The sequence below is a fragment of the Battus philenor genome, unplaced genomic scaffold, assembly GCF_028537555.1.
Source record: "Battus philenor isolate CCGP_79_NKW_IND1 unplaced genomic scaffold, ilBatPhil1.0.hap1 SCAF_17, whole genome shotgun sequence".
Lineage (NCBI taxonomy): Eukaryota > Metazoa > Arthropoda > Insecta > Lepidoptera > Papilionidae > Battus > Battus philenor.
This window is the reverse complement of record NW_027181679.1, coordinates 8485906-8509695: the sequence shown is the minus strand read 5'-3', so window position 1 is coordinate 8509695 and position 23790 is coordinate 8485906. Positions and strand designations below refer to the sequence as shown.

At 31.8% G+C, this 23790-nt stretch overlaps 1 protein-coding gene across 4 annotated transcripts in view; it reads right to left on the bottom strand.

The window, feature by feature from the left end:
- The window catches only part of Atpalpha (sodium/potassium-transporting ATPase subunit alpha), a 57761-nt gene extending 34945 nt beyond the window's left edge, over positions 1-22816 (bottom strand). For 3 of the 4 annotated variants that reach the window (XM_068763322.1, XM_068763321.1, XM_068763323.1), the window contains exon 1: positions 22746-22816. In XM_068763322.1, the coding sequence (XP_068619423.1) occupies positions 22746-22769 (24 nt within the window). In that variant the 5' untranslated portion in view covers positions 22770-22816. The remainder of the gene's footprint in view (positions 1-22745) is intronic. The other variant, XM_068763325.1, reaches the window with a different exon arrangement.
- Positions 22817-23790: the final 974 nt, after the last annotated feature.

Sequence of the window (23790 nt, the reverse complement as noted above, 5' to 3'; positions counted from 1 at the left end):
TATTAAGGTCGTGTTAACTGGACCCTGGCCGCTTTCGAGGCTGGATAGGACTATGTCTAGCAGAGGATGTCCTATGACAGCAATTATGATGATAACATTTTTGACCACCAAATACCATTTGGCCAAAAACAAGATTCCTATAGCCTATTAGAATGGAGATCATGGGACCAGAGAGAATCAAGGACAAGAATACAAATGTGATAAAGGGGAAAATTAAGACACTGCTTATAAGGTAAAAGTAAAGGAAAAAAGGAGGACTACACTTAATATATATTGGAAGAAAGCTGAGAAAAAAAAAAGAATATACAGAAATTGCATAAAACATTCATGAATGCAAATATCTGAAGAATTATAAACGGCAACAGTTTATTCACACTACGATGTTCCCAAGCGTCTCTAAGTGCTCTAATATCAGCAGTAGTGGAATACCTTCGCAAGGCTCCGGCACTCTCATAATTGAATTATGCGGGGAGCGGCAATTCTCTCGTGCACTTAACGCCGGCTGATTCACGTTTGGATTTACGTAATGAAATGCCCCGGATTATGATATATAGGGTGATAGTAAGGTGATAGTGTATTTGCAAGTTAATTTGACAGTTGACATATGCATCCATCTTTATTTCAAAACGTTAAATAAATTTAGTCTAAATCTACAGGAATTTTAAATTACTTATGGATATACTGTAACTGTGACTGATGACTTTTTTTGGTACCTGTTCATAGATGTAGGTAGTTCGAATTTATTATATAAAGCATTAAGATAATGCTTTATATAATAAATTTCATTTATTAAATGTGCTGTACAACGATGAAGTATCGTGCAGAAAAAAAAACAACTCTCCTGTTGCAAGTATATTAAATCATGTTAAAAGAATATAAATAGAAATAAAACATTTAAATCAGACAATATGCTAACAGCATTCGTCATCAATCTTTAATAAGATCCATTCATTCATTCGCATTCGTCTAGTCTATTAGATCTTACATATTCAATTAGAATAGTTACATTTTTATAATATAAAGAAATCAATGTGTGGTTTATAGAACGCAGTGTAATTAAAGATACACAAATGTAGAAAATCATATTAACAGCTTAAAGTTAAACAATGAGTGTAACAGTTTACTTGGCAGAAAAATGATCAATGGCAAGATAAGAAAATACACTTCCTGCAAGTGCTTGGAATGAATCCAACAGACTTTCAACATTCTATTTACCACTTGAACATCTTCAGCTTAAACTTGCCTCGTTTTAGTTTTAATGCTGTATTCGTTAGTTTTAACATACTTCAATTTTTGACAGATTGGCATCGTATAAGATTTTTAAAAATAAAATTTCATTTTAAAATTTATATATATATCTTTATTTATGAGTCATTATTGATATAGATATGCCATATATAGCTAAAGTTGAAATCTTAAGTTTCATTCATGAATGTTCTAATTTTTACGATATGGCATATTTTTTATTGTTGGGTAGTGTATTGTTAAATCAAAGAAAAAAATCCAAAAAAATTACAAACCCTAATAAGTTTCTTATCAGTTCTCAGTAAATGCCACGTTACAAATGATTGTGATGACCTCATACAATGAGTTGTGATAGCCCAGCAGTTGAAGATTGAGACTTGTGATTGTTTATATTTTTATGTTTATATAATTCACACTATTAATTATATAGGATTGCCACTGCTCACAAACACCACATACCACACTGTGATCACCAACCTTCCACAGATATCTTTGGAGGAGGTCTAGACCTTGTAGTGGGCGTCTATAAGGTGAAATGACGAAAACGATTTATATAATAAAGCTATTTTGACTTTGTCTATAAAGCACTTTTATTTTAATAAATTATATTTCAATATGGAATAGGACTCTGGAAATCTCATTATGCGAATGTATACTGGCTTATGGGAGTGAGACGGCAAAATTCACGTATTTGTTCACAGATAGACCGTAGTCTGTCTATGCACAAATACGTGATTATATTTATAATGGTTCTATTGGTATATTTATCTACTAGTAACTTACGGCAGCGGTGTGTTAAAGTAACTTGTGGTAAACGCATCTTTATATAAAAAATAGATTGTCATTTTATATATTTCGTCTTTCATTGCTGTATATACTATTTATTATTACTTATACATTTTTAATTATTAGCAATTTATATTATTCACCTCTTTCCTTTTCGTCTAAATAAATGTTTGGGTTAGTTATTAGATCGTATAACTATATAAACAACACAAGCCAAAACAAAAAATAAATATTATATTGTACATGTTAATGGAACAGGGCCATTATCATTTACCATCCACCGAGTACCGGCGTAATCTGACCAGGGCGGTGCGGACCGGTGGGCCCAGTAGACAGACTTCCGTTCCCGACGATCATCTCCTATAGTTCATTGACCAAACTCAAATTTATTCAAATAGAATAAAGTGCAATTGCAATAAATCCTTAGTGTGTCGCGTGAGTTTATTGTTTTATTAAACAGTACTTTACTGACATTAAAATAGGTTACAATCTTAGTAATATTTTATTTATTTATTATAATACATAGACAGATAAATGACAATTATAGTGTCTCGAAGAAATTGTGTTTTACGATGAGACCGCCCATTGTACTTATATTTTTTGACCTATTACACGTAATTTCTGTTCACTGATTTACAATAAAGTATACAAAATAAAAATAAATCTGAGTCAATTGACTAGTTACAATCAAATTCAAACTACAAGTGCATACAAAATAAACGTCACGTAAAAGTTAATTATCGCATTAATATTTTTTAAGAGCCCTTTTTATAATGTTTTGTATTAAAACATTATTTTTTCAAATTCTTTTAAGGATATTCTTTATTCAAGTCGGCATTTATAGGCGGTTTTAAATTTATTAGATTATTTAAACATTGTAGGAAGCTACCACTGGCTCGGAACGCTGGTTTGTTAAGAAGAGCCGGCCAATAATTCAACAGTTGCTCTTTTGAATAAAATTTAACGATTTTTCTCGTGTACATTAAAATATTAACATGTAAATGAGGGAACAAAGTTCTACATATTTCGATCTACTAAAAACCGTTGAATGCTATAAGATTTATTAATAATATACATTTAATTTTAGATTAAAACTAAGAAATGGAAGGTCTTTGATATGCCGTGGAATTTTATTATATATTACGTATATCCATGTCCATAAAAGATCTATTTAGTTTTTAGACGAAATTTAGGCATTACGAGTTTATATTTATTTCTTAAATTTAACATGTGTCTATCACTATTTTTCATATAATATTTAAGTTAATTAAATAAATCCAATATTTGTACTTATTAAAGTAAAATATTAATTTTGCAGTAACCTATAGATAGATTAACTATTTGCTATCTTAATTTTTTACATAGCCCATGCTGTGTTTCCTTAGTTTTAAGATACACTGCTTTGTACTTGATTTTCAATTTTATCTTGTTATTATTTTTTGTGTAATCTTTTTTAGAGAGCTTTAAAAATAGTGAAATATTTCTCAAGCATATATATTTCCCTAACGGTATAAATTCCGACTGAAGATGTAAAATATTCGAGTAACGTGAAAAACATGATATAGTCATCAAGTAATGAGACATTAGCAATTCCTTTGTTGGAATGGGACCCTAAATATCCTAATGCTTTTGACTGCGTCCTTTCCTGATTAGACTGTAACATGAGATTGCTCTGTAAATTGCGCGTGGGCACGTCGTATGAATGAAATTTGCGAATGCTTTCTGACATCACTCGGAATGGTTCCGTTCAAGTTAATTCTAACAAGCGCAGCTTTGTTCATATTTTTTTCTTTACACTTATACGTATTGCCCTTTTTTATTTCATTTAGGTCACAAAGAGAGAGTATCTATTTTATTTGAAATATAAATCTGCATTCTATTGCATGAATTTACAAATTCAAACGTCCGTAAAACAAGTATGTTGCTGATAGCGGCGGAACTTAACGTAACCACAGCCGGCGGTTACAGACTAACACGGCAGAAACAAGTGCAACAAATCAAATGAGACTTGTGCAGCTGCGCTCTCAATACGCAGTTTTTTTCTTATTACGTTGCGGAAATGACAAACTGCATTTATAAAATCAGTTTTTAATCTAAAAAAATTGATAATTATGCAAAGGTTTCATAATCATATTAACTGTCGGATTTGAAATTTTCATTTGCAGTTATATGAGTCAAATTTTTTGTGGCAGTTAATTAAAAAAAAAATAAGTGGGTAAAATTAAGGTGGATTTTTGTAACTGTCACTAGTGGAGCTAAATAGACTAAAAACAAATATTTTGCCGATAAAATATTATAGATAACAAATAAGCAACGGTTTAATTAAATTAAATTGCATCGAAAAGTGTTTTTTATTTTATCAATCTTTATATTTTAAAACTACATTGACCAAAAGGGACTTATTTGCGTGAGTGATCAAGACGAGGGCGTAATTTGATTTGCGAGCTTACTGCAGTTACATCTGGATTTAATTTTGGCCTTTGTACCCCTCCATCGGGTTTATCTGGTACGAGAGTGAGTCAGAGGAAAAGAATAGTTAAGGTTTGTTATCAACGGCCAGCCAAATTATCTATTACATGCGTCGCCGCCTGTTTAACCGAAATTTGTGACTGCTTGGGAACAAAATGACTGTTTTTCTACGTGACAACAAAAGCGGTTACTAGAACCACTACAAAATATGTGTATATATATAGGTACATTCTTCGTAAAAGTGGTTAAAGTATATAAAAGAAAAAATACATTACAGATGAAAATAGGGGACCATAAAATGACCAATGTTATATATCATGACGGGTCTTCGTTGATTCTTTTTCGGTATTTAATTCGATTTATCCTAACAGTACATTTGTATGCAATCAACCGAGTCCAACAATAGTGCGAGGTTTTCGACAACTAACGCCATCTATTGGTACAAGTAGTTGACGGACCAGAAGTGTCAATGACAAAAAAATCGATGAAGGTCTTCAAAACAAAATATATATATTTTCTCAGTACTGTTTTGGGCGAAATAGGCGTGGTAAGACGAGTTATGGAAATCTATATTCGTGTCAATCTCCAAGGCAATAACCAACTGAATTGACCCTAATCTTGGAATATGTTTCATAAAATATATTTATTTATTTATACACTTCTTACAGAATAAAATTTATAACGACTAAATTAGTTTCGAACGCAAATTTCTTTCAGTTTCTTTATTGCCATTTAGCCACTAAAGAAATTGAAATTAATAAATTAAGGAGTACCATAAAAAACTAAAAAAATTGTGATCCGTAGACGAATAAATAATATAAGCGACATAGCTCAGCGGCAGGCAGCAAAACAGGTGGCTATTGTGGTCATAAGATTCTGGAGTGGAGATCACTCACGGTGAAGCGCAGCGTAGAATGCCCACTCAAAGATTGACATACAACCTTCAACAAGCTCATTAGAAGACAACCGATCGATTGCAAGTCTATGGGGGAGACCGAAGTCAAGTTATTTGTTTTTAAGCGTGAAAAGAGATCACATAACTATTCTTTCCAAATCCGAGTAAAATATAAAAAAAAGTGTAAAGCCACAAGTGATTATAATAATTTATAATGTACAAAGTTACCATCGATACATACACGATCAATTATTTTGATAACATAATATCACACATTATAAAAAATACCGCTTCTCTTGAGTTATAAATAGCAAGGTACTAAATGAAAAGCTAATACGAAGAAACAAAACAACAGAGTACGTAAATATTAAAATGAATGAACTTTTGTAACAACGATATGAATATAATAATACAATTCAAATAAAACCTTAAAAATGACTCATACAAAGATTTCCTGATTAATGGCATAATTTGTTTTATAAACTGCATCCTCATAAGTACTCGTTTTTAATGGTAGTAATTGGTTTAAATAATAATTCAAAAGAAGCGAAATTTTCGGTCGTAATCAAGTCCGGAAGGCGTAACCTTAATACGTACGGAATGATACCAACATTTTTAGGACCGATAATATATTTCTACAGCATGATTGAAAACAGATAGTAAAAGCTTTAATGGGTCGTATGATTATATATTGCTATATATTCTCCGTTTAAACCTTATATAGCTATTTTCAATCACCCTATACAAAGTGATCACAGTGAAATAGGTTAAGTTAATTTATTTGTTCCATTACATTGCGCAATTCCAATAACTTCTGGCAAGTCTGCAGGAACAAATAATAAACAATAATTAATATTAATATGTAGTAACTCGAATTCTTTTTCTTACTATTATCTTTTTCGTATTATTTCTGATTTTTAGATAGCGCGTACCATTAATAGACCACAAAACAGATATACATATACCTTTTAAAGTTTTATACCTATTTCCAATGATATCAAATGATGAGAATTTTTTTTGAAAATGTTAGCGATATAATTTCATACTAAAGACAGCAGATATATGAATTTTGAATGACCACAGAAAAAAGCACAAGCGTAATAAAGTAAGTGTTATTCATGAATATAAATTTGTGAGTTCAAACACGGCATGCCAATTCGTTTAATTAAAAGACGGTATTTATGCTTTCCCTAATTAATCGAAGTCGTATAAATACACAAGTTAATTAAAAGCCTGCGGTAATTGTAAACATTAATTTTCATCCAAGAGGAACATTAGAAAACTAAGCCCTGGTATATGGGCGAAACTCAGTATAGCGAACATTTACGAGGCTGTCGTTGCGTCGTCCCAAGGCAAACATAATTACGTCCCCCGCGTTGTTTCAGCGGTAAAATAAGAAATTACTAGCGCTAAAATAGAACACACATTTTCTAATGAGAAAGCTCTTACAATAATTGATTGAACGATCAGCTACATAGTAAACAAATGCAACAAACAAAAAAATGTTATCAAATTAAAAAGTTAACACGAAGAGTGTTCATTACAGCTGTTTCAAATTAAATTTAAAGGTATCTTTGTTTATATGCACTTTTGAACTGTCGATTACTTTAACACTAAGTGGTGAAAGCTTGGGGCCGAAAGGTTTTCAAGATGGAGGCATTGTCAAGACCGGTTATCGTGACGATCTTTAGGGAAGGACTAAAACTTGTTCTGGGTGTCTATCGGTTGATAAGATGTTGCTTATCAGTAGTAAGCTACCATCGGTTCAGAGTGCTGATATGCTGCGAAGAGTCGGCCAGAAACGCAACAGTTGCTCTTTATTATCAAATTTTATCAATTTTAACCTTGTAAATGTTACTCCAAGTGACAAATTTTAAAAATAATACTGTATTCAGAATTGCGAATGTTTTATATAGATATGAAAATGCTGCAGAGTTTATTCAATTTATTCCATCGAAAATTAATGACACGAGCGCCTTGTCACATTTCGTCGACGAAATGTAATATAGACTGAGCGTCTTCAAATATCAAATTAGTGACGAAAAAGGCGATGGTTTGTACGTCGATAAGGTGAGCGGTACATTCAAGATACATTGTGGAGACAAATCTAAAGAACATACTTTTTAAAAGTGAGATCTATTTAAATCGCGCCATAAAATTTAACTTTAAAACGCACCGGCCTGTAAAAGCTCTATAAATTCAAGACAAAGAAATATATATTGCTCAGTCGAAGCGATTCCGCTTAAACTAGGTTACGGCGGATAATGCTGAAAAACAGACTTGGAACGGCGCTGCGTCCCAGAGTAACGTTACATAACCGCCCGTCTGATCGATACGTCGGCCACTTCATGTAATAACAGAGGCAACGTACGGCAAAGTTAAGAGCATCACTAAAGATTGACCTGGCGTACTTCTTGGCATGCTGCACTTGGCTAGACGTGAAGCACATTGTAAAATATATGATTTGGAACGAAACTATTCTTATCATATTTTTGTATGGATTTAATAACCAAATAGACCGACTAATATTGTTAGTTTAAATTAATATTAATAATTCAAAATGTATCGTTATTAATATAAAATAATTTAAGAAACATTGTGTTCACTTGAAATATTATTGAAATTTCATGTACACTTAATAACTTTGTGCTTAAAATATTTCAGCTAACAGAAAAAATATCTGACATAACAAAGGCGTGTTCTGTTTTCAGATAAAAACTACAGATTTGGTTTAAAACATTATGTTATTGACTAAAGTCTACTTATACCCTCGTAAAAATATTCGAGTTGAACTCATTCCATAATCATGTACCTTAGGTTTAAATGAACTTTGGTTTTAAAAGCGCTCGTTTATTTTGGTTAGTTTCCTACATTAATTGAATTTGAAACTACTTATAAGCCTAGGCAGAGGGCTATTAAGCAAACAAAGTCAGTACCGACATCGGAACCATTATCACAGTTGCCAGAGTTCGTTCCTTTCAGTTAAGAACCTCTGCCCCTACATTTTAACGACTTCTCCGTGCCAACGGATAGTGTGTCGCGCAATATCAACGTACATTAGGACTTGCAGACATTGTAATAACCCTATTATATAAAAGTTTGAACCAAATGTCGGATCCATAAAAAATAGAAACATCCTGGACAACCCTAGTCTACAATATTTTATAGCGTCATTTGAAGCGATTTGGCTCAAATGCGTAATAAAATTCAAATATAATTCTAAATTGTGGACTGTAACTGTTTTTTGTTCGATACATGAAAATACTTTTAATAGCCAATTAAAACTAGATTCATCTAGTTATAAAACAAATATTATTAATATGTTGCACTTTTTTAACGTTTACGACTATTACATTTTACGCATTATAAACCATTTTCAGTACAAATTTATTTCTAAATTGTATCAATGAATTTTTATAATTCAAAGCTTAGTTTTACACTAAGCTAAGCTCACTAACACACTTCGTAGCCTAGAGTTTTTAATTGTGAAATCGAGTATTTTGGTTTCATTTATAATTTAACCTTTGACCCCTGAAGTAAACGAGATAGAGAAAGACGATTATAATTCAATTTACACCGAAGGATTCAAGTGAAACCTCTGGTATCAAATACTGTAACGAGATAAAAAAATTAAAAATAAAAATATTAAAATTCATTCCTATTTTAATTCTAGATAAATTAGAAAAGTAATCTGAACTACACCGAAACGACAAATTATTTTTAATACCTGAATACTTAAATATAAATGTATTATTTAATTTAAAATATCAAGTGTCTATCTTAAACACACTATATTTTTTCCTTTTATAATATTTGACCTACCGCCATTAATTTATTTCGGCACCACCCAAATGGTTTGATTATAGAAAATGCCTTCGACATTAAGTTCACCGTTATTTATTGTATTTGTGTTTAAATAAATCAATCAAATAATTGATCAGTTACTTTCAATTATTATCACTTATGTGACCTTTGAAAATGAATGTTGACGAAGTTTCCAAAACATCACTTTATGATGTGTGGTGACCTACCATTTTAAGTTACGATGGTGATGAATTAACCTGTTTTCATAAAATTACCTTTCGTCTTTGCATTCTAAGTTTAAGCTAAAAATTGTTTTATTGCCCTTAATAAATCCACTTATTAAAACACTATGAGCTTTCTTACTAACGTAATTTCCTCCGTATGAACATCGCAATGTATTGCTTGGCTCTTGACCTTTATGGTAAATTAAATTTAAGGAGTTGAAGAGCAAGTCCTTCCTTTTAATAACTTACAGCGCAGAATGATAAAAAGGGGGATGTACCTACTATTGACTTGCAATAACGTAATAAACGTATGTGTCTGTTTGGCCGCATCGTTAAATTGTTTGATTATTAAAAGAAATGATTGGGAAGAAAACATGATTTATAATTTAAAATTATTTTTGAGGATAGACTAAAATTTGAAATATTTTTGGTTGGTATACAGAACGACTTACAGGCGGCACAGACAAAGAGTTGTCGCTTGATCGCCAGGGCGTTTAGATCCTTCAAAACATTGTAACACTATTAGTTGAATTTAAGAAAAAAACAATTTTTAAGTATACGGTATGAAAATTGGTAAATAAATGTAGGTACATAAACTAGCACAAAAGTCGAGACTCGGCAGTTTTGTCCGCCAGTGCGTCTATCGTAGGCGGGCAGGCGCCACTGCACCCGGCACCGCAGATCGATCGTGACCTCTTTACCGACCGATGCACCGGCCGCCCTAGGAAACCGCCCCGGCTTGTACAACACTCACTGTCCATCTAACTCTAAATAATGCATTTATTATTGTTACCGCTGCTTCATACAATAAATATATATACTTTGATCTGTTTTCTCATAGTTTAAACAAAGCATTATAATTAAATCTAAATATACAGGTATATTTGTAAATAAATAATTTTAATTTATTTTTACATATGTAAAATTTACATATTACCACATCCCATAACATGTGGCATATACGACCCCCCGCTGCTTGCCTTTATGTTCTGTTCAGTCTATTTACAATTCTCATTGAAAAACAAAGGATTCTTAAAAAATCAATTGTAGGACCGAATATAGACAAATTTACATTACGTATGCGCGTACGAAATGCATTATAAATTTTATAAGTTTTCCCACTAAATATAACTTTTCAGTATTGAAGTAAAGCATACGTCTTAAACGACTTTTTTAATTAAAATATAAATAAGGCTTACACGGAAAATCTACAAAAATTCCGTGGCACGGAACGTGTTAAGATAGGTTATTATTTGTCCTTGCAGACTTTGTACTGCTAGAATTTATTGTCCTGTCTCATTACAATAGAAAAAATAAATTATTATAACATTTATCAGTGATCATTTTACAGGATGACTGGAAACAAGTAGTAAAAGGAAGTAAATGTATTGCTCATTTGCTGACAAATTTACATCAAGTACATAAAATAAATACGCAAAAAGAAAGTCTTGTTTATTCCTAAAACGTCGAATCAACGTACAAGAGATATACAGTTCTAAAACATTATCCAAAATAGCATATCCTCGTGTTTTATGCGCCGGATAAGGTTTAGCGCTCTACTTAATTGTGTATGCGTAAGATTAAAATAATTTGTATTTTGATGACTCATACAAGTCTTTTTATATTCAGTACATTTTGTAACATATCATTTTCTTCGATGCTATGTAACAACTATGTAAAGATAATAACTACATAAAGTTAACATAAAGCATTCAGCGTTAAAATATAAAAAATGTTGAGGACATTCTAGAAAATTCCGTCATCCAATACCGGCGAGCGCAGCAAAAGAAAGCTTGCTTTTCTAAAGAAATAAGTAAAAGAAATAGGAAAAATGTTAACGTTTAACGTCCTACATTTCAGTAAAGCCATTAAATTATATTTAACAAGCAGATCCTGTCTACAGTTTTAACTTTATATGATTAAATATACTACAGTTAGTACTAGTAGCTCAACGACAGAGGATTGAGAATTGTGGTCGTAGGTTGAGGGTTCGAATCCCGGGATACAATCTTATAATTCACTTTGTCCATTAATTACATATGATTGACACTGTTTGTAAACAAGTTTCGACAGGATGGGCAGCAGCATCCACTGCGTACCATAATATTCATATACACTGTGATCGCCAACCCATGCGTATGCGTAGCGATTATGATTTATCTCCCTATTATACATTTATCTTTGAGAAACGCCTATGCCTTGCATTTTTTTAACATAGTTGTAATAGAATAGGTGTATGTCTTCCATCTCACCAGATTGAAAGTGTAGATGAAGACGAAGGTGGTACACGCCCATCCAAAAGAAACCTGTTCACTCTACTCTTAGAGACTTTAGAGTTCAACTTATCAGGAAAAATAAGACTTCGAAATTGCATTGTAAGCGTCTATGAGCTGTAACGGGACAAAAATGACTATATTAGTATTATGTACCTATTACTTTTTATTAAAAGTTACAAGTTAACAACAACTGTTTAAATTATTTCGCTGTTCTAGCAGATTTTATATCGGATGACAAATGTATATAATTTTAAATAACTATGTAGTAACGTTTATAACATGATTTTATACACTTTAACAATTTAAATTTCCATTTGAATTATTTATATTTTAATTAATTTAACTTATTTTAAAAAACTACATGCTTTTACACAATTGCGATTTTCATCGTATGAATAATACAAAGAAGTGAGCCCTTCGAAAATATTTAACATTTTAAAACTGCACCGTTCTTTACTATTTTATGCCTACATGCGTGTGTACTTGTATTTATGTATAAAATTTATGATTTCTAAAGAGCTTTTTATTCTGATAGTGGATCTCGATGAGAAAGTCATAAATAAACGTTTTGAGCGGCCCATTTTATATCGCTATAACAGGCGAAAACATATTTCAGTTGTTTGACATTGCGCCTAAAAATAATTCTGTTAAAAGCTTTTAGTTGTATAGATCAATGAAGAACGAGACCGGATACTACGAAGCGAGCGTAAAAAATTTGTTGTTACGTACATATCACGAAAATACTGACACTAAAGGCAAAATCGATTTACTTCGTAAGAGCTTAACATATATTTTCTTTTTTTAAACTTCGCTGTGTCAGTCCCTCTAAATACAACACTATTACTTAATTTGCCCTTTACATTAAGATTTGAGGTAGTGGAGCACCTAGAGCGTTTTGCAATCTTTTTGGGAATAACTTGCGAAGGCTCACGGTCGCCCAGAGAGCAATGAAATCAATGGGCTATGCTCACAGCTTCGCTGGCAAGTTTGAATCAGAAATAAAGAGATTCACAGAAGAACCAGTCGTCACCGACGTAGCTAGCAGAATAGTAATTCTTCTAGTTAAGTCTAAAGTGGCAGTGGGCGCGGCAATTCGCACATGCTGTTGTGATCGAAAGGTTCTCGAGTAGCTATGACAAGGCGGTAGACGCGGCGTCTCCCACTAGGTGGGCCGACGAAAAAATTAGTTCGCGGGAAGTCGCTAGTTGTGAGCAGCACAAGGCCGGCCATGGTGATCATTTTTGGGGGAGGCCTATGATGACGTAGCGTTAATTCATTGGATGGCTGGATTTAGCTCTCGTGGGTGGACTTATAGAGTAACTACGTGGAGTATAAGAATCCCCGAAGACTACAAGAATCCTATAAAGGTGACCTTGGCTTTAGTTATTACTCATTCATCATTATTTCTGACATAGAAAGCACATTGTTGAACATAGGTCTCCCGCATAGATTTTGAATACCAGATCATTTGTTCACTTTATGAATGAACAACCTAGTACTCTTGACGCGCTTAACATTTCGAAACGAGGGTGCCCAAACATTGATTATATCTGTTTCTATGCACATTATTTCGAGAATTTCAAAAGTAATATTGCTTTAAGTAGAAATAGCGGAATCAATTAAAGCTATGCTCCTACCATTAAATACGGGAAACTATGAAAAGCCTCCATTCGTATGGCTTATTAATTCACACACGTGCTAAAAGAATGTCAATACTCCAGTTCAATAATATCGTATTTCTATTAACAAACGACTGTGAATGCACGATTCATAGTTAGCAGCTTGTTTTGTTAATACCAATGGTGCATATAATAAACATTAACAGCCATGAGCTGGCACTGAATAATTTATGTAAATAACATCACACCGAGAATTATATCTTTATGTGGATCTACTTCAAAGGCAAGAATAACCATAAATATTCTAAAAGATCTCTTTGATTTTACAGGATTGCCATTGCTCCCAAACAAGTTTCTAAAGGATGGGTAGCAGCGTCCTCCGCGTATTATAATACCACATTGCGATCGCCAACCAGCCTCTCGAGCGTGGTGATTATAGTATATCTCTCCACAGATATCTTTTGGGGTGGCCTATGCCTTGGGCTGAAACGAACGAACGAAACAATTGAATAAAACCTTTTTGTTGACTTTTAAACCACGCAATGTCAGTTTCTTTACACTTTAAAGAATTTTTAATTAAATAAGATTTAGCAAACATTAAACAATACAAAAATTATTAATTTTTTTTTAAGGTAAAGATTTTTAATTAGTATTTTGTCCCTTGCAAAGAGGTTTCCTTTTTAAGTGACATAGAAGCTGCTACACATTCAATTATTAACGCTTTTACACCTATTTCCAATCACTCAAATATCATATGTATTTATAAATATGTTTGTACCTCGTTCGCTTCGTTACAAGTTCGATGATACTAAAACTCGTATAAGCAAAACATATTAAATATCCATCTAGTGGATTACAGAACGTGTGGTTTGATACAAAAAACGAAACCTTTAATTAAAACACTATTATTTCTGACTATAAATATTAATAAACCGTATTTTAATTGCGCGCATAAATAATTATAACTGTCTATTTCTACCACACATCGCAAACAGATGGTATAATTGATAAAAAAAAATTAAATTTGACGAAAAACGTCATTATAACAAATTTGGTAGAATTTTTCTTTATCATAGATATTACGCCAAAGTATAACAGTGCTTAGTTCTAACTTGCTACAATAAACCCCCTTTTGTCGCAGCGGCAACTTATCTGCGGGAAAATGGCGCACGCATCGTATTACGTAACGGCAGATTCCGTTGTCGCTGATTTCGTACAGCATTACATAATGAACGAAGATCCCGCCTCCGAAAAATATTCTACGTAACTTGCAACCGCCTCTTTATTTAGTCCTTTCGTTTTTCGCAATATTAGACTATAAAATAAGGCAATCAAATGGATATCCAAAAACCAAGTACACCGACGTAATTCGAACAATTATTTGTCTGAAGTGGCAATGAACGAGGAATCGCCCGTGCAAACGACGTTTGGGTGACAAGCCCGTAGACGCGGCGTGGGTAGGCCCCTTACCAAGTGGACCGACGTCACAGTCAAGTGACGGGTAGTCGCTGAATGTCAGCACAAGACCGACCATTGTGGCGACATGAGAGGTTTATGCCTTGCAATGGGCGTCGATTCGCTGACATATGATGATGATAGGAGAAAACCAACCGACGTTAGTATAATACTTTATCTTAATGAGGTATTATTCACTGCGCACAGTGATAGCCCAGTGGAAGACTGAGTTTTGCGATCATAGGTCGCCTGTTTCGATTCCGATGATTTATACTTTGTATATTAAATATATATGATTACCACTACTCACAATCAGGTTTCCAGAGGATAGCAAGCAGTGACCTCTGCTTATCATAATACTACAATACACTACGATCGCCAACCCGCATATATCCCCAATACGACATCTTCAGGGGGAGGCCTGTGCCTATGCCCTGCAGTGAGCGTCTAAGGGCTAAAACGACGACGATTAGAGTAAGCGTATACTTACATTTACAAGAGTATTACGAATGTAACATAATTAATTTTTAACGGATTACATCCGGGTTTTTTACATAATGGAGATGAATTTAACGAAGATAGCTGGTTACTATGCACAGATTTCGAAATCGGTAATTAACTTTTAGAGTGTTTGGCTCACGCTCGTAACAACTACCGTCGTTTGCCCGCTCGTGCACCACCATTCGCATGCGTCACCAGAATTAAAATTGTTTTTTCTAATATTCCCGTGACGAAATCCTTCACCAATACCCGCTCTAGGCAAATTCTTTTAGTAGACTTTTAATACAATGAAATTATCGTCATTCCAGCCCTATGTTCATGGTCTCCACTTCAGAACCTTAGCGCCATTCGATGCAAAGGAAACTAAACATTTAAAAAAATGAATTTACAAACTCACATAAAAAAGTTTTATTTGGTGTTTTTTAGTGACCCGCAAGATAATAAAGCGCGGCTGTATATTTTGTGTTATAAATGGGTTCCATCACTTAATGTCGAATGATCGCTACGTTCATCTAGACACAAGTTAACAAAAATTTTTATTTTGATATTAAAGTCAGCCTTAGTTTTATATATATTTTAATAAATCGTTTCAGCATATGAAGAGTTACTATATAGAACACCGAGCCAACATACACCTGCAATATACTCCTCGCTCCCACCTTGTACCGTTAAGGGGAGCGAGGAATCATAAAATTCTCGTTTTGGGCGGTGTAAATGAGCCTATTGCCACCCTCTACGCATTCAAATGAGATATTTTTTATGAGCATGAAAAATATAACAGAACAATGGGTACTTTCACGTGTATGCATTGAAATTTTACTTTCAGCAGTTTAGTCTGTTTTTCCGAGCAGACTTTTATTGTCCAAAAATAAGTACATGACACAGATTTTTTAAAATAATAAAATTAGACACAGCGACTAAAAAACTAGATAATTGCAATAGTTATTAAGTTTTAATTGTACGAATTATTATTCTTTAGCTATTATGCCCTTATGCATTTTTATTGTTTGAATGAAATTATTACTATCATTAGGAACAATAGCTCATGTGAATAGTTTATTTTAACATTCATCCTTTTAGTCTATAATGTGAACGATTTCTTGATAATACATGTGGGACGCGTGTTTAAAAATATTGTAACAAAGTATTGTTTAAGGGACAGATGTCGTTGGAGGCGTAGGGAAACCCTGTACCTAGCAGCACTTGTCTATCTTTCCGTAAGCCGCTAGCAACAACCACAGATTTAAAAAAAAAAATATTGTACAACTAAGCAACATTACAGTATAACTATAGGGAGGTAGGAGTTCTTATAACAAACACTTTGAATATGTACTTTTGTACAGACAACGATCAAAATGTCTGTAATAAAGGCGGTTCAAATTTATTGGAAATTTACTAGACCGGAGTCGACTAATACGAAACAAGAAGAATTATATAATCTATAAAGCAACGTCCCTTCGTACGTACAGATTTTAACTCTAAGTAAAATAAAGATCTGAATTATTTTAAAAATATTGCTACTGTAGTTTTTCATTAATTGTTTTATTATGTACAAATAGGATTATAATATCACTGTGTTATTTTAATACAAAGTTTAATAATTTTTGAAATTCAAACAGAGAAAAATATATATTTATAACAAAATAAATGTAAAGTTTTTACTGTTATTTTATAATATTCGCGAGGCTTAATTTTAATTTAACTATTGTTTTTCGGATTATCTAAAAACATTTTTATGATTTACTATTTATTTTAGTTATAAAAAAGAGAGATAAGAGAATTTTGCCATCTCTTTATTCAGCTATGAATGAGAAATGTGGACCTTGAAGAAGGCCAATATCATATAGACTTTTTAAGATCAGGTCTTGGAGAAATATTCTGTAAATTCTGAGGAATGCATCCCGCACCAACAGACATTCTACGTGATAACTAAATCGAAATCAAGCTTTATACTATTCTATGCATGCGCCGAGTATTTTGTCATATAGCCCGAAAGGAGAAACAATCTTAGCCAACCTGATAGTGACTGCAAAAAACAAGTGCATACGTCCGATAGGTGAATTAGAATCCGACCGACTGGTGAGACCACTCCCATGAATTGGTCACCTAATCCAACCGACATTAACCTTCATGAGGCACAGATAGAAACAGAAGGCGTAGAAGAATGAAGACGAAGTTAACTCCATATCCGAGGGATCACGATCCTCCTAGCCAATGCGATAACGATGCCAGGAGTAGCAGAAACGTAATTTAAAAATAAACTCTCTGGAAATAAATTTAAAACATTTCGTAAGATACCACCGAAAGGCATTGAAATATAATTATAAACATTATATCAGTCTATGATATTATGTATATAATTATGTTTCGTCACGTCATATAAAAATAACTAGCGGTCGCTACTATCCGGTTGATTATTAAGAATGTTTTATATCTTTACTCAACAATATTCTTTTCTAGTTTTAAAATTTACGCAAAATTTCTTAAAACAATTTAAGTGAAATTTGTTCTGAACGAAGTTTTACTCTTAATACATATGATGTTTAAGTTTCACAAAATCTGTTATTTTGTGTAATATTGAAAAATAGCACATTCTGGTAATTTATAACTATAAGCAGTGAGCCAACGGACAGTTTTATCTGCGCTACAGTGCAAACAATCAATCATGTGAAATCAAACAAAATTTAATGTTATTTTATTCTCAAACAATTAGTTTTTTCATATTTTGATATTACGGTGAATGAAAAATGTACAGGACGATTTGTTACAGGTGAGAAAACTTTATAAGGATGATGAATAGCTTATTTGCTGTCAATTAATGGTACACTCTATCCAAAAAACAGGTTTCAAAAATTATAACGTAATAATAAAATAGTAAAAAAGGACGATTTCCAAAAAAAAACTTTGCAGATTGATAGTAAACAATAATTAGCTTTAATATGTACGTATAATATGTCCCTGCAAACTTCGTACTGCCAAAAGTCGCCTGTCGTATCCCAATAGAAAAAATAAATTAATGTAACATGTTTCATAGTGAACACTATTTATACAGGTGTAAACTCTTTTAAGCTTTTTGGTGTCGAATGAGCCCTAATGCACTGCTTTAAGGCTTTCATACTTACATCTGATCTCCCTGTATAATTAAAAAAAAAAACTGAACTTCTCGCCACCGACAATTTCTCTGCAATCGTAAATTAACGTATTTTAAAGAAACGTGACAATGTGTAAGAGCGGAATTTTAATATCTCACAAGCGTCACGTATGTATATATAACTTCAATAGCGTAAGTTATAATATAAAAGGAGTACCCATCCACAAGCATGAACGTTTTATGAGGACACGCTCCCATTCCAGACATCCTACGGAAGTGCGGGCATTTGCGTCAAGACCTTAGCCTCTGTAGACCGACGGTCAGACGATTGCCCACGAGACGCACGCCCGTCGCCTACTAAATAACCCTCAACTCGCTAATTTATAGATGTGGTTTCTTATTATTTAGTTTATAATTCATTATATCAATTAGTTTAAACCATCGGCTATAATAAACAATTATTTTGGTGAGATTCAAAAATAAGTTTTTTTTTTTCAATTTCGTACATTACAAGATGACATTACATTACGTGATTAACTTAAGATATCCGAAACCACGCCCTTTTACATTGATGTCATGTTTGACAGCTGTCTTAATTTACTCTTCGCGTGAATAAGGTGTTGATGTTAATATTTTATTCACACTTTTACTATTTTTTTATATAAAAACTTTCTATACCTCAAGATACATATTTAAAAAACTAGGAAAATATTTAGATTGGCTTTTTTGTATACACATTTTAATTTTATATTCCAGTCTATTTATTTTATATGAGAATATTAAAATGTGTGTATTAAAAAAAAAAACAATTAGTTTCATTTGTTAGACACTCATTGTTATTTCTAACACTAACTGGCTACCTTTGTTACTAGGATGGTTTAATAGGAAAAAAAACTCGGTTCGCAATTCTATTGAATACGGTCATTCAGAAATGCGATTCGCTGAATGCAGGGATGGGCGAATGAGGTCGCAGCTTCATTATAGTGTAACATTATAGTATTCACTTGCGTAACAATGATCAATTGTCATTTTACTAATGATTACGCAACCCGTGATCGTCAAACTAAACACAACCCGTTACTACTAATACTAAATGCAAAATTACGGCAAAAAACCATAAACTTATTTATTATTGTACACACGTTTACTATTTTAATATGAGATATTTTATATACGTTTACTATTTTAATAGTTTATAATTTAGTATAAATAATATACATGTTGTTTATTCTTAATTTATGTACGCGTTAAATAACCAAGTTTTTAAAAAAAAATCAAAAAGACTTGATTTAATCTTAATGACGACGTTTCAAGATGAAGAAGTAAAAATATCACACCAAACTAATTATTCTTACTGAATAGTTGATGAGCTTATAATCATAACCCGTTTTGTAAAATTATATTGTTTGAATTTTCCTTAAAGACGATTAAAAATTAAGTGCATAGACTTTTTATTAGCTGATCAACTAAATACATATTTCTATATTTATTTACTTCACATAGTGTAATAATGGTATCAATGCCATATAAGCATTATCTAACCACTCAACCTAAAAAATAGACAACCTAATAAATAACATTATTATTTGTACAGTGCAAGGATACTAGAGAGCAGTCCTAGCTACAATAAACTTTACCCCTAGTGAACTAATGCCCAGTAGGTACTGCTTCAAGGGTATGGTTGCAGTTCTAAAAGGAAATATTTTACCTGCACTTCTAATATATTTATCTTATAATTAAAGCGCAATTATTTTATAAAAGGGATTGGCGATTTTTTTGTAAACTGGAGTCTATATAAGGTTACTAACTTATAATAGTCATCAAAAAAAATATCACACCAATTAAAGTAACAAAGTAATAAAGACAACGTTTCCCCACTTTCGTGGACAGTGGTTCCTTTGCCAGCTTTTGTTTTTGTTTAATCATAATGAAAACTTTTATCAGTGTAATATAATGTCAAATCACCGTTTTGTTTATTTCTTTTTGTCTACACCAGGGCCTACTAAAAACGTTCTAATTTTAAAACAAATCCCGGACGATCCCCCGGAGTAGTTTTCCAGCGGTCAACCTTGAGCGGAGATGAGCGCGTCTTGAAGCGCGTGCTGTGTCCTCTGACACAAATGCGGATGCGTTCAATTGTCGCTCGGGTCGGTTATCGAAGCGCGCTAAACACCGCGCAAGGCTGCGTCGCCTGATCGCTGCGGCAAATCTTAAGTTCTTGGTCTGTTGTCACTACCACAAACTTCGTATAACACAGGATAATACCTTAAAATGATATATATTGTTCATTATGTTTTAAACATAAATAAAAAAAAACTCTTGTATTTCAAAAAACAAATTTTATCATCTATCATTTAAACTGTTTTTTTTTTAAATGTTAAAATAATATTTAGTTTAATTTTAAACATTGGTAATAACAGATTAATTACATAAGTTGCATTACTTTTAAGTAAAAACCACCTCAATTATAATAAAAAGCATTAATATAAATTTGTTATATCTTAGTATTAAAATGAAGATGCTGCTGATGCTGGGCAATTCCAACCAGTCCTATTAAAAATCTACAGGTAAGCCTAAGTCCATTGGTCATTCTGTGGCTGAAATAATGATGATGAATAAAAGACGTACTTGTCACTGTCAGTTATAAACAAAATCAATAAATTAATACCTGTGCTTTTTACTAGATTAAAAGCTTTTTTCATGAAAACATAGGCATTTCATAATGCCATTGAGTTTTGGTGCAGTACAGATATCACTGCGCAAGCATGTATTAAATAGAACTTCTTAAAAACTAAAGCTTATCACTTCATATGATCACTTAAACTTTAGTGGAAGTCAACAAGGACAGATACTAAACTATAAATAATATAAATAGTGATCTGAATTTTGAAGAGGCTTTTTCTTGCTATTTTATCATTACATTACTTGTTATTTCTGAAGCCATTGATGTAAGGACTGGTAACAAATGAGCAATACATTCACATCTTTAAAGCTTTTACACCTATAGCTAGGCACCCTCTATTTAACCTAAATAAAGCCTATGTGTTACCTAATAATATGAGAATAACATTAATTACACTTTTAAAGTGTGGATTGTATAAAGAAAAAGAAAATACTGGTCATGTTTGTACAAGAGCAAGGCTCAATACAATTGATATTGTCATATTATTGAAAGTCTTTGAGAAAATAAAGCCTTTGTGTTACCTAAAATATAAATAACATTAATTACACTTTTAAAGCATGGATTGTATAAAGGAAAAGAAAATACTGGTCATGTTTGTACAAGAGCAAGGCTCAATACAATTGGAATTGACATTTTATTGAAAGTCTGAGAAAAAAAAATCAAGATTTTTTCTATATTACTTTTCGAAGTCCGCACATTTGGTTTAAATATACTATATATAGCAGACAATGCAGAAAAAAAATTATTGCATATCTAGTTGAAGTGGTAATAAAAATCATGACTACTAAAATCATTAATTGCCTATACATCAAAAATTTTAATATGTTAGATAGAATGCATTTTTCGTAACACCATATCATAGAATTTTATGCTATTACATAAACAGATCATTACAGTAAAACTCCAAATCTTTTCTCAAAAATGTAAATATAATCAAACATACAACTTTTATTTCTTGTTAACATTTTACATAACAATGGTTAAATTTCTACATATTTTTGCACCACAAGAAGACAGAATAAAAGTTTACCTTTTAAAAAACACTTATTTTCAAACAAGAAGCACTTTTAGTGCAGCAAAATTTTTATTTAGTACAAAACTTAACCAATGTGAAGTATAAGAGATAAATACATATCTAATAACCAATATTAACTAACAATTTTTCTAATATTTTTATATTGTTCATTATGTTTTTGGTATATTAGTATACCAGCATAATAAGTTAAATAGGTATTGTTAATTGATATAAACAAAATTGAATTGTCTTCAAAAATCTAATTCCATAGCCAAGTAATAATTAGAAGTAATTGTTTACAGACATATTCATCGAATTGTCGTTAAAATTTAAAAATGTTATTTATTAAAACCGTAACGTAACACTATTTGAAAAGTTTGAAAGTACTTTTGTTAATGAAAAGTTTTCTTATATTAATTTGTTAATACACCTACTTCCGGTTTAACTATTAAACTAAATTTCTAATTGCATACTTCGAGCAGCAAATATTTCTAAAACAATAATTTTACAAATTTTAAGATCTCGTCTCGGGGCGTGGTCTTTGACGGTAAAATATATAGTATCTTATAACTTTTTCAACAAAGAATGTCTTATATCTAAAATTCATATATAATATCTTTCAAGTATCAATCCTTACAGACAAAGATATTCTAATACAGTGGATTAAAATCTAAATACTTACATCCAGCGATTCCTTAGACGCCATTTTCACACAAAAACAAATTGACGTTTCTTAATGACATTTTAATTCTAAATCAATAAGTTATATTTTGGATACTGTAGGAAAATATATATTTCCCGAATTTATAAAATTAGCAAATACTTACTTAACATATAAGTTGAACTCAAGAAAAATAATTAATATTCCCAAAGTAGTTATTCTTCAAATTAGCTATTTTACTGCTATAACGTAAATTTAAACTTCTAAATAAAAATCAAATAATTAAATCCATATCGAGTATTCATTAAAATATTAATTTTTTTTAAATTTCTTACTTCTTTAAACATTGTGGTCGCGGTGAATGATTATTATCATTTAGTTGGTTTTTTCTGATTTTAACTTTAACGCGCCAAGATCTGCGATACTGATATCAAAAAATTATAGTAAATATTTAAATTAATATGTATGTAGTTTTCACGTTACGTATCGCTGGCCACTACGGCCACAATACTTTTATGTTAAATAATTCTTGTGTGTTCGAATTTTAATTAGAGAAAACTCTGTATTTTCCCAATTTATAAAGTTATTAAGAATATATATAAAAATTATCAAAGTAGCAATACTTCGGATTAGCTATTTTATTATTAAAAAGAAAATTTAATCTTCCAAACAAAAAAAAAAATCAAACTAATATGTGTAAAATTCAACAAATCAAACAAACAAACAAACTATATCGTGGACGCTGCATCTATAGTATTTAAGAATATATATACTACTTTATTAATATTTTCTTTATTCAGTGATCATTGCTTTGGGAATTGGTAGGTTTTCCAGATTTTATAGCTTCATCGATAGTTTATGAATTAATAATCAGCAAGATTATTTGAAATATATATGTTATAACGAAATTTGCAAAACACATTTGAAGTTTCTCCCGGCTGACGATAAAATGTTTGCGATAGGGTCCGTGTACATTGAATATATTATGTAGTTGCCACTTTCATCTACATATTTTACCAGTGGCATGCTAACCCGCAAGGCTTCATCATCGCCAAAGTAATCGTTT